At 39.0% G+C, this 18,612-nt stretch overlaps 1 protein-coding gene across 1 annotated transcript in view; it reads right to left on the bottom strand.

Annotated features, from left to right (window-relative positions):
- The window catches only part of DNAH14 (dynein axonemal heavy chain 14), a 604,313-nt gene that overhangs the window by 114,348 nt on the left and 471,353 nt on the right, over positions 1-18,612 (bottom strand). Inside the window, exons 56-58 of the mRNA XM_033199195.1 lie at positions 10,654-10,815; positions 8,406-8,597; positions 6,345-6,526 (exon numbers count right to left, since the gene is read on the bottom strand). Coding sequence (XP_033055086.1) covers positions 6,345-6,526; positions 8,406-8,597; positions 10,654-10,815 — 536 coding nt within the window. The remainder of the gene's footprint in view (positions 1-6,344; positions 6,527-8,405; positions 8,598-10,653; positions 10,816-18,612) is intronic.

The following is an 18,612-nucleotide window of genomic DNA, read 5'->3' as shown; positions in this document are numbered from 1 at the left end:
AAGATCATAATGACAGGATCAAGTTCACACATAACAATATGAACCTTAAATGTAAATGGACTAAATGCTCCAATTAAAAGACACAGACTGGCAAACTGGATAAAGAGTCAAGACCCATCAGTCTGCTGTATTCAGGAGACCCATCTCACATGCAGACACATACATAGGCTCAAAATAAAGGGATGGAGGAAGATCTACCAAGCAAATGGAGAACAAAAAAAAGCAGGGGTTGCCATCCTAGTCTCTGATAAAACAGACTTTAAACCATCAAAGATCAAAAGAGACAAAGAAGGCCATTACATAATGGTAAAGGGATCAATTCAACAGGAAGAGCTAACTCTCCTAAATATATATGCACCCAATACAGGAGCACCCAGATTCATAAAGCAACTCCTTAGAGACTTACAAAAAGACTTAGACTCCCATACAATAATAATGCGAGACTTCAACACTCCACTGTCAACATTAGACAGATCAACAAGACAGAAAGTTAACAAGGATATCCAGGAATTGAACTCATCTCTCCACCAAGCAGACCTAATAGACATCTATAGAACTCTCCACCCCAAATCAACAGAATATACATTCTTCTCAGCACCACATCGCACTTATTCCAAAATTGACCACATAATTGGAAGTAAAGCACTCCTCAGCAAATGTACAAGAACAGAAATTATAACAAACTGTCTCTCAGAGCACGGTGCAATCAAACTAGAACTCAGGACTAAGAAACTCAATCTAAACCGCTCAACTACATGGAAACTGAACAACCTGCTCCTGAATGACTACTGGGTACATAACGAAATGAAGGCAGAAATAAAGACGTTCTTTGAAACCAATGAGAACAAAGATACAACATACCAGAATCTCTGGGACACATTTAAAGCAGTGTGGAGAGGGAAATTTATAGCACTAAATGCCCACAAGAGAAAGCAGGAAAGATCTAAAATTGACACTTTAACATCACAATTAAAAGAACTAGAGAGGCAAGAGCAAACACATTCAAAAGCTAGCAGAAGGCAAGGAATAACTAAGATCAGAGCAGAACTGAAGGAGATAGAGTCACAAAAAACCCTCCAAAAAATCAATGAATCCAGGAGTTGGTTTTTTGAAAAGATCAACACAATTGACAGACCGCTAGCAAGACTAATAAAGAAGAAAAGAGAGAGGAATCAAATAGATGCAATAAAAAATGATAAAGGGGATATCACCACCGACCCCACAGAAATACAAACAACCAGCAGAGAATACTATAAATGCCTCTCCGCAAATCAACTAGAAAATCTAGAAGCAATGGATAATTTCCTGGACACTTACACTCTCCCAAGACTGAACCAGAAAGAAGTTGAATCCCTGAATAGACCAATAACAGGCTCTGAAATTGAGGCAACAATTAATAGCCTACCCACGAAAAAAAGTCCAGGACCAGATGGATTCACAGCTGAATTCTACCAGAGGTACAAGGAGGAGCTGGTACCATTCCTTCTGAAACTATTCCAATCAATAGAAAAAGAGGGAATCCTCCCGAACTCATTTTATGAAGCCAACATCATCCTGATACCAAAGCCTGGCAGAGACACAACAAAAAAAGAGAATTTTAGACCAATATCCCTGATGAACATCGATGCAAAAATTCTCAATAAAATACTGGCGAACGGATTCAGCAGCACATCAAAAAGCTTATCCACCATGATCAAGTGGGCTTCATCCCTGGGATGCAAGGCTGGTTCAACATTCGTAAATCAATAAACGTAATCCAGCATATAAACAGAACCAAAGACAAGAACCACATGATTATCTCAATAGATGCAGAAAAGGCTTTTGACAAAATTCAACAGCCCTTTATGCTAAAAACGCTCAATAAATTCGGTATTGATGGAACGTACCTCAAAATAATAAGAGCTATTTACGGCAAACCCACAGCTAATATCATACTGAATGGGCAAAAACTGGAAAAATTCCCTTTGAAAACTGGCACAAGACAGGGATGCCCTCTGTCACCACTCTTATTCAACATAGTGTTGGAAGTTCTGGCTAGGGCAATCAGGCAAGAGAAAGAAATCAAGGGTATCCAGTTAGGAAAAGAAGAAGTCAAATTGTCCCTGTTTGCAGATGACATGATTGTATATTTAGAAAACCCCATCGTCTCAGCCCAAAATCTCCTTAAGCTGATAAGCAACTTCAGCAAAGTCTCAGGATACAAAATTAATGTGCAAAAATCACAAGCATTCTTATACACCAGTAACAGACAAGCAGAGAGCCAAATCAGGAATCAACTTCCATTCACAGTTGCTTCAAAGAGAATAAAATACCTAGGAATCCAACTTACAAGGGATGTCAAGGACCTCTTCAAGGAGAACTACAAACCACTGCTCAGTGAAATCAAAGAGGACACAAACAAATGGAAGAACATACCATGCTCATGGATAGGAAGAATCAATATCGTGAAAATGGCCATACTGCCCAAGGTTATTTATAGATTCAATGCCATCCCCATCAATCTACCAATGAGTTTCTTCACAGAATTGGAAAAAACTGCTTTAAAGTTCATATGGAATCAAAAAAGAGCCCTCATTGCCAAGACAATCCTAGGTCAAAAGGACAAAGCTGGAGGCTTCACGCTACCTGACTTCAAACTATACTACAAGGCTACAGTAACCAAAACAGCATGGTACTGGTACCACAACAGAGAAATAGACCAATGGAACAGAACAGAGTCCTCAGAAATAATACCACACATCTACAGCCATCTGATCTTTGACAAACCTGACAAAAACAAGAAATGGGGAAAGGATTCCCTATTTAATAAATGGTGCTGGGAAAATTGGCTAGCCATAAGTAGAAAGCTGAAACTGGATCCTTTCCTTACCCCTTATACGAAAATTAATTCAAGATGGATTAGAGACTTAAATGTTAGACCTAATACCATAAAAACCCTAGAAGAAAATCTAGGTAGTACCATTCAGGACATAGGCATGGGCAAGGACTTCATGTCTAAAACACCAAAAGCAACGGCAGCAAAAGCCAAAATTGACAAATGGGATCTAATTAAACTAAAGAGCTTCTGCACAGCTAAAGAAACTACCATCAGAGTGAACAGGCAACCTACAGAATGGGAGAAAATTTTTGCAACCTACTCATCTGACAAAGGGCTAATATCCAGAATCTACGAAGAACTCAAACAAATTTACAAGAAAAAAACAAACAACCCCATCAAAACATGGGGAAAGGATATGAACAGACATTTCTCAAAAGAAGACATCCATACAGCCAACAGACACATGAAAAATGCTCGTCATCACTGGCCATCAGAGAAATGCAAATCAAAACCACAATGAGATACCATCTCACACCAGTTAGAATGGCAATCATTAAGAAGTCAGGAAACAACAGATGTTGGAGAGGATGTGGAGAAATAGGAACACTTTTACACTGTTGGTGGGATTGTAAACTAGTTCAACCATTATGGAAAACAGTATGGCGATTCCTCAAGGATCTAGAACTAGATGTACCATATGACCCAGCCATCCCACAACTGGGTATATACCCAAAGGATTATAAATTACTCTACTACAAAGACACATGCACACGTATGTTTATTGCGGCACTATTCACAATAGCAAAGACTTGGAGTCAACCCAAATGTCCATCTGTGACAGACTGGATTAAGAAAATGTGGCACATATACACCATGGAATACTATGCAGCCATCAAAAAGGATGAGTTTGCGTCCTTTGTAGGGACATGGATGCAGCTGGAAACCATCATTCTTAGCAAACTGTCACAAGAAGAGAAAACCAAACACCACATGTTCTCACTCATAGGTGGGAACTGAACAATGAGATCACTTGGACTCGGGAAGGGGAACATCACACACTGGGGCCTATCAGGGGGAGGGGGGAGGAGGGAGGGATTGCATTGGGGAGTTATACATGATATAAACGTTATGCACATGTACCCTAGAACTTAAAGTATAATAAAAAAAAAAATAGAAGGTGTAAGATATAACACAATTTGGCAAATACAATTTGATAATATATAAAAAGAATTACTCAAATTATGGCCAAATGGAGTTTCTTCTAGAGATGCAAGACTGGCTCACTATTTGAAAGTCAATCAATATAATCCACTATATTAACAAGCTATAAAGAAGAAAATTCACTGCTGCATCAGCATCCATTGATGCAGAAAAAAAATTTGATAAAATTAATGATGACTAGGAAGAGAGGGGAAATTTCTCAACTTGATGAAGAACAGATGCTGTTAAAAATAAAATGGACTGAAAGGAAAAACTAATAATGAGAACTGGGAATCTGAGGCTCAGCTCCCACTGGAGCACACTTAAGACAGGCAAATTGGGCTTTAAATGTACTAATTCTCCATAAGGGTAACTTTCATTTAAACAGAATATTTAATTGTAAGTTTTGGGGTGGGAAAGAGGACCAGATAGGCTGTAAGAGACTCAAACCATATAATTAACTCTTCTCGCTTTTTCTCCGCCAACATCTACCCCTGGGAAACTGGACTACTGAAATTTCCAAGTAGCAAAGAAGAGTTGAGCAGTGGGGGACTATAACCTGTCTTTTGCCACCGAGATATGCTTGCTGGATATAACCAGTTATGGATGTTGATAATAATGATTATGCATATAAGGTGATAGCTCTTAAGATTGTCCTTGCATGGCCCACGCATTAGGGGGTGGAAGATGTCCTAGGATAGTACAAGGTACGTATGGAAGAAACTGCTGAGTGATCTAGAGTTGTGCTGTGGGTAAGACATGAAGAGGACTGGAAAAGGTGCGAATGACTGATAGGGACTGGTCATACTGATTATACAGCTGTGAATGGAGAGCTACAACCCTGGGTGACGGGGAGGGGACACCTTAGATCCCAGGAGGTTAGGAGTGAGAGGAAGATTCATTAAACTCTCTTGACTCTTGCCTGTAGGGCATCTGGCCAATTTTCTCAGACCGTTGACATTATCCTTAATTTAACTGCTGACCAACAAAAATCTTAATCAAAGGACTCTCAGAAACCTCTTAGGATCTGCTGATCCCAGGAGTGAACAACTTCTCCTTGAAACGGAACAAGATTAGCTTTCTGAGCACTGATGTGATTCTCTTTAGCCTCATTATTATATTCACAGATTACCTCAACTGCTCTAAAATGAACTGTTATTGGATCTATCATGCCCTACCTGACCTTGTTAACAAAAACTTAATAAAATTAGACCCTGACCCCACATTAGCAAAAAGCTGCTATTGAGGTTGCTACTTCTTTTGTAAATGTCAGGCCTATACTTACCTGCGGTACACAAATTAGTTCACACTCTCCAGCACGAGCGCTGATGAAAAATCGCATTGCACTGGACTTCCTGCTGGCCAGTTGAGACAGAGAATGTGCAATGGTCAATACCTCTTGATGCACTTGGATTGATAACATTTTTAACTGGCTTAGCTCCAGACAGGGAGCTTGGCTGTGGTCTATCCTCCAAGTGGGAGTCACAGTCATGATCACTCTCATGCAGTGTTCCCTATGGCAAATGGAATGGATCTGGTCCAGGCTCCAATCAGAGTAATTGGTTAGGGTATCTGACGGAGTGGGCTATTTTAAAAACAGAATTATTAGCTGGATACATGAAAGGTTTAGGAGATGGACTTGGAGGGGAATAGTTCCACCATGGTGCCTCGGCAGCCTTTCATGTCTCCATATAGGTTATATAGACAAAGCTTGGCTGCAGCTGATCTAAGTGTTGGCAGGACACCCCTGATCTTTCTAGAACACTAAAATGTGGGGCGCTTGTGAGTAGATGCTACAAGGCCATTTCCTACCAATTTCTCCATCTTCCTGGAAGATTGTCATAAGACAGTTTTCCAATGTCTCCTGTATTCTGATTAGCAGTGAGGTCTGCTGCTTCATGTTTCTTCCCATGCTTCCTCAGGTACCACTGCTGGCTATAAAACTGCTTAGCAGGTGTTCCACTATCTGTGTTGTAGTCATCTGAAGCCTTTTATTTTGCTGTCATCCCATTAGACAAAGGACATGGGGAGTGGCACTGTTAGTTACTCTTGTTTTCATTGCCCATGTAAGAAATAAACTGTCAGAATCCAACAGGGACTAATTGTTTATTTACTGGCCAAGTCTGTCAGCCTTGCCTTGACAGAGGCGGCCTTTGAAGGCACACAGGGGGAATATCAACCTTATCTCCTTTAAGATCTTCTGCAGCTTCTGGCTTTTTGTCCCACCAAAAAGGCGGATTTGGCTCATCATTTTGCATTTGTGTCTCTTTTCACAAACAAAAACACCAATATAAAATATATTTCTGATTTGTTCTCAAAGTCTTACCTCTTTGTTTGCATCTCTTCCTCTCGTGCCCTCAAAATGTGTGCAAATGTTTCTATAAATTGCAAGTAGCTACTGGGAGTGGTATAATAAAATCTTCCAGTTTCTTCAAAGTATTTTCTGTTCAAGTCTTTCATGCTTTTGTGGATTTGGACACAGGTTGGGGCAAGTTTTTCTTTCAAGTTCTGAAGAATAATAATTTTTAAGAATTAAGAGAAAGCAATCCAAATATACATAAAAAGAGAAAGTTGAACATTTGAAATTAATTAAAATAGCTTATTATTTCTGAGATCTGGAGATGTAGAGAGAACTCCTGGATGAGCAGGACAAAGAAAATATGAGTTTTTTTTGTTGTTGTTGTTGAGACAGAGTCTCGCTTTGTCACCCAGGCTGGAGTGAAGTGGCCGGATCTCAGCTCACTGCAACCTCTGCCTCCTGGGTTTACGCCATTCTCCTGCCTCAGCCTCCCGAGTAGCTGGGACTACAGGCGCCCGCCACATGCCCCGGCTAGGTTTTTGTATTTTTTTTTTTTTTTAGTAGAGAAGAGATTTCACCGTGTTAGCCAGGATGGTCTCTATCTCCTGACCTCGTGATCCACCCATCTTGGCCTCCTAAAGTGCTAGGATTACAGGCTTGAGCCACTGTGCCCAGCCGAAAATATGAATTTTAATGGTTGGGATGGTGGTGGGGCAACAGTAGAGCTAACTATGAATGGCATGCCACACTCATCCTTCTAGGCTTTACCCGTACGTTACTCTGACTTTTGCTATAGTCATCCAAAGATTTAGGGCATCGGTATCAACGGCCAAGGGTTATAATGTTTTCTTTATCTTAACATTTTTTATTTATTTTTTATTTTGAGACTAGGTCTTGCTTTTTTGCCCAGGCCAATGTACAGTGTTGTAATAATAGCTCACTATAGCCTCAAACTCTTGGGCTCAAGAGATTCTCCTGCCTCATCCTCCCATGTGGCTCAGACTACAGATGTGTGCCACCACAACTGGCTAATTTTCTAATTTTTTGTAGAGACAGAGTTTCACTGTGTTGCCCAGGCTGATCTTGAACTCCTGACCTCAAGCAATCCTCCTGCCTTGCCTCCCAAAATGCTGGGATTATAGGTGTGAGTCACCATGCCCAGCCTTCTTTATCTTTTATATTTCTTTCTTAAAGTGGTTATCAATAGCAGGATACTCAAGGAAATTTCCTTGAGTAAAATAAAGCTACAAAAATGCAAGGACCCAAAGGATGTGCAGATGAGCAAAACCAGACTGCAAAGAATATTCTCTTTGTCTGGACTGGGAGATAATTCTGATTTAGACATAAGCTAGTCCTGATGACTCATCTCCAGTCCAAGTCTAACCGGTCACTGGTCACTTTTAACTCAGCTGCATTTTTTTTTCTTCTGGTTCTACCCTGTCTCTGTCCTCCTTGGCCTTTGCTTTCCTTGATCATTTAGACAAGTAAGGATGCAATCCCATTGGTCCCAAAGGACCTAGAAATGTCGTACGTTGAGTTTCAGTTCTCTATGCATTTACAGCTCCTTTGGTCAATACTTCTTACCCCCTTTACTGTCAGCTAGGTCCTATGGGATCTTCAGTTTAGTCACTCCAGAATAGGTTCTTTCTTACTGTTGGCTCATAAATTCTGAGTTAATTTTGTGTTGTGGCTTGTGCTGTCACTGTTTTGCTGACTTGCTGTTGTAGCCAAGCCAGAACAATTTACAAGGAATACACAGAAGGTTGCAGCATCCTTACCATAGAATCTGGTATGCAGAATGGAGACTGTTTTCCTTCATGGAAATCTGCTGTTCCACCATGTGGACAGCATAGTGAAGAGACCCAGGCATTGCAGAATCTGAATCTAGGCATCTTTGAAATAGGGTGAATTCAGGGGTACAAGAGATGGGGAATTAATAAGGAATCAATGTAAACACTTGATCCATTTTATTATAAACTGGCTTAGAACTGCCTGTTTTTGTCCATCTAGGGTTCCTTGCTCTTCAGAGGCATAATATCATCAGATGCTGTCAATAAACTGAAACCTTCACTTGCATTAAATATTTACCTCTCTGTTCTCAAAATTGACTTTTTCTTTTAAGAATGAGTTAGCTACAATAAGAAGAGCTTCTTCTGGCCACCTCTCGTACCAATCGATCGTGCAGGAGCTAATCATAGAAGGATATACTCTACAATTCTGGCGGAAGCTAGGTCCTTCAGGACTCATGATCACAAAAATATGAAGATTTTTATATATTCTCTGAAAATTAATGAAAATATAAATTGTTAAAATGTAATCCACTGTTTTGAAAAAATATGACATTAAAAATTCCATGGAAAACATATTTCAGATCTTTCCTTCGTGGGTAGACCAGAGACTGATCATTTGTGCATGGAGTGCCTGCCATAAACAGAGCCCTTCCAAGGGAAGCTAACAGTAGGGGAGGCACTGGACCCAGAACACCCCTTGCATAAACCAACTCTTATGACGGGGGCTGGTGCTAGAGTTCTGTTCAGTAGGGGACTTTATATCAGATGGTGCTGGGTCTGACTATTTAACTCTTTCCTCTGGGGTGGTGTGCATTTAAGACCCACAGAAACTCAAAGTGAGAAAATGGTCAGATGAATTAGAGCTGAAAGAAACAGACTGACAATAAGAGTAGAGCACCAGAGGTAGTAATAAAACTCCTACAGCTAAAGGATTACAGCTAAGCAATATGAGACCTACACAGTTTTACAGGCCCTAGGCTAAGTGCTAGTTTCTTTGCAATTTGCCTTCGGCCCTTTTCCTTATAAGACCTGGCTGTGCTGCTGCTGTTGCTGGATTCTTGGCAAGACTGGCAACAGGGCACAGATTCCTTCTTCCTTATTTCCAGATATCACTTTGCAATAAGTCCGTATTACTGAAAACAGCCTCAGTGAATTAGTGTTCCTTTTAACTCAGAGTCTAACTGTACAAAATGATATTATCAAGCAACTTATTTTGTCAAATAAATATGGTAAAGCTGATAAAAGACTAAAAGGTAAGTTTTTTTTCCTCTTTTTTGTCTTTAACAAATTTATAAAGGCAAATAAAACTGCTCAGTGCAAAATTCATACAATGTGGAAATGTTTACAGTAAACATGAAAATACCTCTCTTTGTTTTACACATTCCCAAAACTTCCACCTAGAGATATCAAATGTTAGCAGTTTAAAGTGTGCCTTTATTATTTGTTACTATTGTAGGACATGTCAAATTACTTTTGGAAGCATAGTATTATATATATTACACATATATCATGTGTATAATTAAAATTGATTTCTAACTGAGATTCTTGGTTTATTTATTCATTTTCTGGAGTACTATTCTTTGCACTCCAAACTGAAATTTCTTTTTTCTTCCTTATTATTTAAATCTAATAATCTAATGAATAAACCAAATATAGTAACAAGGCACGAGAGTGCCACAATTGTCAGGATAAATTCTATCCTTCTTTCTACAATGTTATTAAAAAATCTAACTAAATCTAAGGATATCCACTCATATTACCTTGTTCTCTATCAACTGTGGAGTCATTTTTGGAATTTTTAAAACATCTTCTTGTGACAGATTACTAGGTATCTGTTTGATACTTAGCAATGTTGTTACTAAGGTGAGAAATGGTGGATGGCCAGATTCAATTTTTAAATTGCCCTATGATAGACAAAAACTAGCACCAGAAATAAATCCACCTGTGGTCCTTCCCCAGTGAGTATTCTAGTTTGAGTAATCCATATATTCGCTAAGCCACTGGTCAGTCATCATGTCTCAAAGACACAGAAAGTTGAGTTCATTTTGACTAATCTATATCTCTCATCAAACCAGTTTATTCACAGCTCCTCTGCTGCTGAGTTCATTCTGAATAGCACCTGCTGTATCCAGTCAATTTCTTTTTGTATCCATCACCTCCTGGTCAATTCCAGGACTATTCAAAAGGATGAAATGTTTCTTGTTTCTTGCCTTTCCAGACTTGTTACCAAAAAATGAAATAAGAACATCATTATCTGAGAAAGAATCTTTGTGTAAGAAATACTCTTGGGATTTTATTTTTCATTTTATTGCCTCCTGCTGGTATTATTTTTTAAAATCATTGATAGCCAGACAGGCTCAGATTCATGTAAGTTTTTGACATATCTAAGGATATGGTTTGTCTGTGGGTAGGGTACTCATTATTACCTTAAAAACTCATATAAAGATCTAAAGAAATTATATCCAACTTAAACATCATGTACAGAATTATAAACATGGTCAACTTTTAACATGACAAGTTGATAAAGCCAAGTCACAAAAAAGTACCTTTTGAAAGAGTGAAAGTAAAGATTGCCTGTTATCCATATGACCAGACTGTTCAGTAAGAGATCTGATTTTCATCGCAATAGAATCCAGCTCAACATTTTCAAACAGGTCAGGTATTCTTCCTGAATTGATGATGTAGTTCAAATCTTCTAAAAATGAATCCTTAGGCAAAACACATATTTAATCAGGAATGAGTAAATTATTCATATATTCTACCTTAACCACATCAATTTGAGAAAGCAAGAAAGCAATAGCGATTAAGGAGAACTGAGGCTAAGTGTTTTTTTTTTTTTTTTTTTTTTTTTTTTTTAAAGCTAATATCCCCCACCCACCACCGTTTTTTTTTTTTTTTTTTTGAGACAAAAGTCTCAGCCTGTTGCTCAGTCTGGAGTACAGTGGCAGAGTCATGGCTCACTGCAGCCTTGAACTACCAGGCTTAAGCCATCCTCCCTCCTCAGCCTCCCAAATAGGTAGAATGAAAGGTGCATGCCACCATGCTTGGCTAATTTTTAAAATATTCTTGTAGTGACTCGGTCTCTCTATGATGTCCAGGCTGGTCCATCTTTCCACCTTGGCCTCCCAAAGTGCTGAGATTATAGGCATGAGACACTGTGCCTGTCCTAAGACTAACGTTTTCATTCAAACCCATCAGAATATTTTTTTCTGAGTCAAAATAAGCTTCATTAATCCATTCGTTCACTCAAACAGTAGAGAAACATATACTTGGTATGGAGAGTATGCCAAATAGCTGTGACATGCACTTAGAAAAGAGGTATGGAGGAGTGGGTACAATAATGAATTAGGCAGGAACCCGGTTCAGGCAGTTCACAGAAGCCCTCAATACATCTACATTTGTGATTGAATAGTAGTAGACAACTAGAAATAACATTGCTGAAGGATTATTTTAATTTAACTGAATTCATATCTATATAGGATCTCAAATTCAATGGAAAAGGTAACAGATGAGAAAAAGTAGGAAAACAAACTCTGCCAGAAGAGTTTTTATAAACCTAAGGATATTTTGCTTTTGAGAATAAATCCAAGATTTCTTTAAAAAAAAAAAAAAGCTTTTAAAAAAGTAGGTAGCATTAGTGACTCTCTTCAGGAGACCCAGACACTCATAGGTTCATGGTATTTCAGTTCAGGTGGGGAAGGGCAGAGAGCTTGTGGGGAGCTCTCCAGTAGCGGCCAACAGAGGTAACACAGGGCTAACTTATTTCCTGTCTCACCTCGTATGTGATGGAGAACTGCCAAAGCTTGTTACACACTGATAGTTACGCACTCTCTTTGGGTCACATGAAAAGCAATGATATGGCCAGAAGAAGCCTGGAAAGTGTGGGAAACAGATCCAATGATCTCGAAGTCCTGAGTAACATGAGAGTAGAGGAGCCATGTTCATTTCAGCTTTGGCCTGAAATGATTTTCTGAAACTGATTTATTAAATTAGAACAATGGACTCCTGGCATGGGAGAAACTATATCTTCTAAAATTCAGAAAGAAATTGTGTGGCAGAAACCTCAACTGGATCAACAGAGCTGGATATTTAAGTTTGGTGAAGGGAGAATATATAGATATAGCAGAAATCCTGGAGGAGTATAGTAGATATGATATGGCACTTGGATTTGCTCTCAAAAATATGACATGAAAAAAATAACTCAATGGAGAAAGGCCCAGCACTAAGAGAAAAAACAGGGTGAGGGGTTGAAACAATACTCAAAAACTACATATGTCTGGATCAAAAACAATAAACAATGTTCCCTTGAAATTTTGTCACAAGAGTAAATACAATCTGAGATGGCATTCCTAATTTTGTCTTGGACATGGAAGAGTATAGTTTGTGAAAAATAACAGAATTGAAAAAAAGTGAGTGATTAGCAATTTTTGCTTGTACATAAATATAGTATATTCTGGGCCTGGCGACTGGCCAGATGGCTGGCTAGAAGTACTTGGAAGTAGTCTTCCCCATAAGAAAGGACCAGTGCAACAAATAAACAGTTAAGATTTGACTAGAATGTCAATGGGAGAGTGCATGAGTACCGTGAGAGGATGGAGAGGTACCTGTGGTGACTGGAAGCCTCGGAGGACAATGTGGAGGCATCCTGCCTCTGCAGCCCTGTCTCCCCTGTCCAGATCAGCTGGGAGTCAAGAGGGACTTCTCCTGGTGAAGACAAGGTAAGCAGAAGAACCCCACCAGCCCCATTGCCATTGAAACACCTATAGTCATTATACAGGACAATCTCAGAGTCCTTTCTAGTCCTGGACCCATTTTAGGGAGCTGCTGGAAATTCTTGCAGCTGCATTGCTCTGGATCGGGAGCACAAGGTGTGTACTTTCCACCCACCCTCACTCCCCCTGTGAGCCAAGCTACAGCAGCATGGCACCATCTTGAGACCAGAGCTACCTCTGGAGTGGGCCCTGCTGTAGGGGCCAGTAGCCATGCAACTCTCCAGCACTGGGACTTCATCTTCATTCTTCCACCAAGTCCCCATGGGTGGCTCTATGCCACAACCCCAGCTGTGCAGAGCCTGGGCCCAGGATTGGCTTTGATTGTGGTCCTGCCAGCAGAGAAACCAATCCCCAATGCCTGCACTTTTAGTCAGAGGAACAATCTGGCAGTCCCATTTAGGGTGACCCTACTCTTGAGCTGGCCAAACTGCTGTGTACTCTTCTTGAAGCAGGAGGGGTCCCAGAGCCACTGAACAGCTGACACATTCTTGGGCTGGCAGAGTGCTACATGCCCATGCCCAGGACCTGAGAAATAGCCCCACAAGTGCCTCCACTAAGGACATGCCCCTGGCCTGCCCAGCAGCTCTGTGCCCACAATCAAGTCCTGAGAAACAGCCTTACAGGTCACCCCTGGAACACACACCCCCAAGGCTAGCCAAGCAAACCTTTGCTTGCATCCTAGACCTGAAAAATAGCTCCCTGGGTTGCCCCTGGCAGACACAACCCCTTCAGGCCAGCTGAACTGCCATGCACCCATATCTCAGGCTTGAGAAATAGCCTTATGGGTCACCCCTGGTGGGCACACTCCCAGGTTGGCCAAGAAGCATTGTGCTTACCTCATGGACCTAAGAAACCACTCTGTGGTGCATCCCCCATGCTGCAGACATGGCCCAGGCCTGCCTGATGACTCTGTGCCTGTGCTAAGGGCCTAAGAAACAATCCCATGGGCAACCCTGGCAGACACACAACCAGGCCAGCCAAGTAACTGTATGCTTATGCCCCCAGCTAGAGTAGTAGCCCTATGGCTCCAAATCAAGTGAGCCAGATCCCAAGTTGGCTGATTCACTGCATGCATGCACATGCCCCTGACATGAGAAACAGCCTGGTGAACCCATCTCCAGCAAATTTGCACCATTGCCTCCACAAACTCTCACAGCCTAGGCTGCTGAGACATTTGCAAATGTCACCAGCACGGATTACAACTGAAGAAACTACATGGAGACTACACTACTGTATCCATCTAGAATCAAGGCCATGCACCCAATGACTGACACTGTAAAACCCATACCTATGAATAAGTCTTCCCTTATGAAAGCTACTCCATAAAGTTGGAAAGGTGATTGTTTTTCGAGATACATGGAAATCAATGAAGGGACACATCAAACATGAAAAAGCAAGCAAACATGAAACCTCCAAAGGAACACAGTAACTCACCAGTAACAGGTTGCAATCATAAGAAAATATACAAAATGCCAGAAAAAGAATGTAAAATAATAATCTTAAAGAAATGCAGTAAGATACAAGATAAAGATTGACAATTTAACAAAATCAGGAAGACAGTTCATGGTTTGAATGAGAAATTCAATAGGGAGATATATATCATAATAAAGGATCAAAAACACATCTCAGAGCTACAGATTTCAATGAAAAATATATATAATTGAGAGCTTCTATGACAGATAAGACCAAGCAGAATAAAGAATTTCTGAACTTAAGGGCATTCCAGAAGAAGAAGAGAAGGGGAAAGGTGTAGAAAGCATTTAATTAAATAACAACTGAAAACAATCCCAAGTCTTCAGAGAGAGTTAGTCATGCAGATCCAGAAAGCTCCAATATCCCCAAATAGATTCAACCCCAAAAAAGTCTATCTGAGGAACATTACAGTCAAACTGTCAAAATTCAAAGACTAAGAGAAATTTCCAAAAATGGCAAGAGAAAAAAGTCATCATATAAATGGGAAACCCCAGCAGAAGAATAGCAGAATTCTCAGCAGAAACCTTATAGGACAGGAGAGAATAGGATGAGATATTCAAAGAACTGAAGGAAAGAAACTGCCAACCAAGAAAATTATATCCAAGACGCTATCCTTCAGAAATGAATGAGAAATAAAATCTTCCCAAGACAAGCAAAAACCTGAGGGAATTCATCATGCCTAGCATAGCCTTACAAGAAATGCTCAAGGGAGTCTTACAAGTGGAAGTGAAAAGATGATAACCACCATTATGAAAACATGCAAAACTATAACACTCACTGGTAGAGCCAATACACAAAGGGGAAAAAAGAAAGGAATCAAACCCTATCCCTACAAAAAAACCAAAAAAACAAAAAAACAAAAAAAAACAAAAAAAAAACAAAAAAAACAAAACAACAACAACAACAAAAAAACCACCCATCACAAAAATCAATGATAAGAAAGGAAGGATATATATAACAACCAGAAAACAATCAACAAAATGATATAAATAGGTCCTCATCAATCTATTATAACCTTGAATTTAAATGGATTAAATGCCCCATACTATTAGAACCTCCATACTATTTGCCATAATGGCTGTACTAGATTACATTCCCATGTACTAGACATACATGTAGCCAACAATTATATTTTAAAATGCTCAACATCACTGATAGTTAGAGAAATGCAAATCAAAATAACAACGAGATACCATCTAACACCAGTCAGAATGGCTACTATTAAAAAGTGAAAAAGTAGCAAATGCTGATGAAGTTGTGGAGAAAAAGGAATGCTTATACATGGTTGGTGTGTGTGTAAATTGGTTCAGCCATTTGGAAGAGAGTGTGTCAGTTCCTCAAAGACCTAAATACAGAAATACCATTCAACCCAGCAATCCCATTAGTGGGTATATACCAAGAGGAATATAAATCATTCTATCATAAAGACACATGCATGTGTATGTCACTGCAGCACTATTCACAATAGCAAATACATGAAATCAACCTAAATGTTCATCAGTGATAGGCTGGATAAAGAATATGTGGACATATACACCATAGAATACTATGTGGCCGTTAAAAAAAAAAAACAAAAAAAAAAACAAGACCATATCCTTTGCTGGGACATAGATGGAGCCGAAGGTCATTATCCTTAGCAAACTAGCACAGGAACAGAAAACCACATACTACACGTTTTCACTTATAAGTGGGAGTTAAATGATGAGAACATATGGACACAGAGGAGAACCACACACACTGGGGCCTTTCAGAGTGTGAAGGGTGGGAGGAGGGAGAGAATCAGGAAAAAAAAGTACTAGGCTTTATACCTGGCTGATGAAATAATCTGTACAACAAACCCCCATGACACGTTTACCTATGTAAAAAATTTGCAGTTGTACTTCTGAACTTAAAATAAAAGTTTTTTAAAAAAAGAGGTTTTGGTAGAATCTTTACATATTTATAAGACCATGTCATCTGGAAACAGGGGCAATTTTACTTCCTCCTTTTTAACTTGGATACCCTTAATTTCTTTCTTTTATCTAATTGCTCTGGCTAGAATTTCCAGTGCTATGTTGAATAAGAGTGGTGAGAATGGGCACTCTTTTCTTGTTTTAGCTTGCAGAGGAAAAGCTTTGAGCTTTTCCCTACTCACTATGATGTTAGCTGTGGGTTTGTCACATATGGCCTTTATTGTGTTGAGGTACTTTCCTTCTATAGCTAATTTATTGAGAGTTTTTTTTTTTTATCATGAAGGATGTTGGATTTTATTTAATGTCTTTTCAGCATCTATTGAGATGATTGTGGTTTTTTCTCTATATTCTGTTTATGCAGTGTATCATGTTTATTGATTTGCGTATGTTGAACCATCCTTGCATTCCTGACATAAATCCCAGTTGATAATGGTGTATTATCTTTTTGATGTGTTGTTTGATTCAGTTTGCTAGTATTTTGTTGAGGATTTTTGTATCTAGATTCATCAGGAATATTGGCCTGTAGTTTTCCTTTTTCATCATGTCCTTGTCTGGTTTTGGTAACAGCATTATGCTGACCTCATAGAATGAGTAAGGAATAATTTCCTCTTTAATATTCTGGAATAGCTTGAGAATAATTAATATTAATTTGTCTTTAATAGTTTGGTAGAGACTGGGAGCAGTGGTTCATGCCTGTAATCCCAGCACTTTGGGAGGCCAAGGCAGGCAGATTACCTGAGGTCAAAAGTTCAAGACCAGCCTGGCCAATATAGTGAAACCCAATCTCTACTAAAAGTACAAAAAAATTAGCCAGGTGTGGTAGCAGGTGCCTGTAATCCCAGCTACTTAGGATACTGAGGCAGGAGAATTGCTTGAACCCAGGAGTCAGAGGTTGCCATGAGCTGAGATGGCACTACTGCACTCCAGCCTGACTCCATCTTAAAAAAAATAGTTGGTAGAATTTAGCAGTGAGGCCATCCAGTAGTGGAATTTTTGTTACTGTTTGTTTGTCGTTTTTGGGAGAGCTTTTATTACTGATCAATCTTGTTATTATTAGTCTGCTCAGGTTCTCTATTTCTTCTTGTCTCAATCTTGACAGATTATATATGAATTTATTCATTCCCTCTAGGTTTTTAAATTTATTGATGTGTAGCTGTTCATAATAGTCTCTAATAATCCTGTGTATTTCTATGGTATCCATTGTAATGTATTCTTTCTCACTTCTGTTTTTATTTATTTGGATCTTTTCTGTTGTTAGTTTGTCTAACTAATAGTTGTTCGGTTTTGTTTTTCTTTGCAAAAAAATCTTTTGGTTGTGTTGATCTTTGGTATTGTTTTTTATTATCAATTTCATTTATTTTTGCTGTGATTTTTATTATTTATTTCCTTCTACTAATTTTGGGTTCATTTGTTCTTGCTTTTTCTAGTTCCCTGAGATGCATTGTTGGGTTATTTATTTGAAATCTTTCTTTTTTTATGTAGGCATTTATTATTATAAACTTTCGTGTTAATACTGCTTTTCCTGGACCCCTAGGTTTTGTTATGTGGTGTTTCCATTATCATTTGTTTTGAGGAATTCTTACATTTCATTCTTAATTTCTTCCTTCATCCATTTGTTATTCAGAAGCATACTGTCTAATGTCCATGAATGTTACAGTTTTGAATGTTGCTCTTGTTATTGATTTCTAGTCATATTCTATTGTATTCAGATAAGATACTTGATATGATTTTGATTTTTAAAAATTTGTTGAGACTTGTTTGTGTTCTAATATATAATCAGCCATGCAGAATGTTCCATGTACTAATGAAAAGAATGTGTATTCTGTGGCTGTTGAGTTAAATGTTCGTTAAGTGTCTGTTAGGTCCACTTGGTCTATGGTGCATTTAAATCTGATGCTTGCTGATTTTCTGTCTAGATGAACTATTTAATGCTGAGAGTGGGGTGTTGAAATCCCCAACTATTATTGTATTGGGGTCCATCTCTTCCTCTAGATATAATATTTGATTTATATATCTGGGTGCTCCAGTGTTGGGTTCATATATATTTACAATAGTTATATTATCTTGCTGAATTGATTCCTTTATTATTATATAATGTCCTTTGTCTCTTTTTACAGTTTGACTAGAAATCTGTTTTATCTGATAGAAATATAGCTAATCCTGCTTGTGTTTGGTTTCTGTTTGCATGGAATATCTTTTTCTATCCCTTCACTGTCACTCTATGTCTGTCTTTACAAGTGTGTTGAATTTCTTGTAGGCAGCATATAGTTGGGTCTTGTTTTTCATCCATTCAGCCAGTCTATATCTT

This window comes from Trachypithecus francoisi, unplaced genomic scaffold (assembly GCF_009764315.1).
Source record: "Trachypithecus francoisi isolate TF-2019V2 unplaced genomic scaffold, Tfra_2.0 Lachesis_group5, whole genome shotgun sequence".
NCBI lineage: Eukaryota > Metazoa > Chordata > Mammalia > Primates > Cercopithecidae > Trachypithecus > Trachypithecus francoisi.
This window is presented reverse-complemented; position numbering and strand designations above follow the sequence as displayed.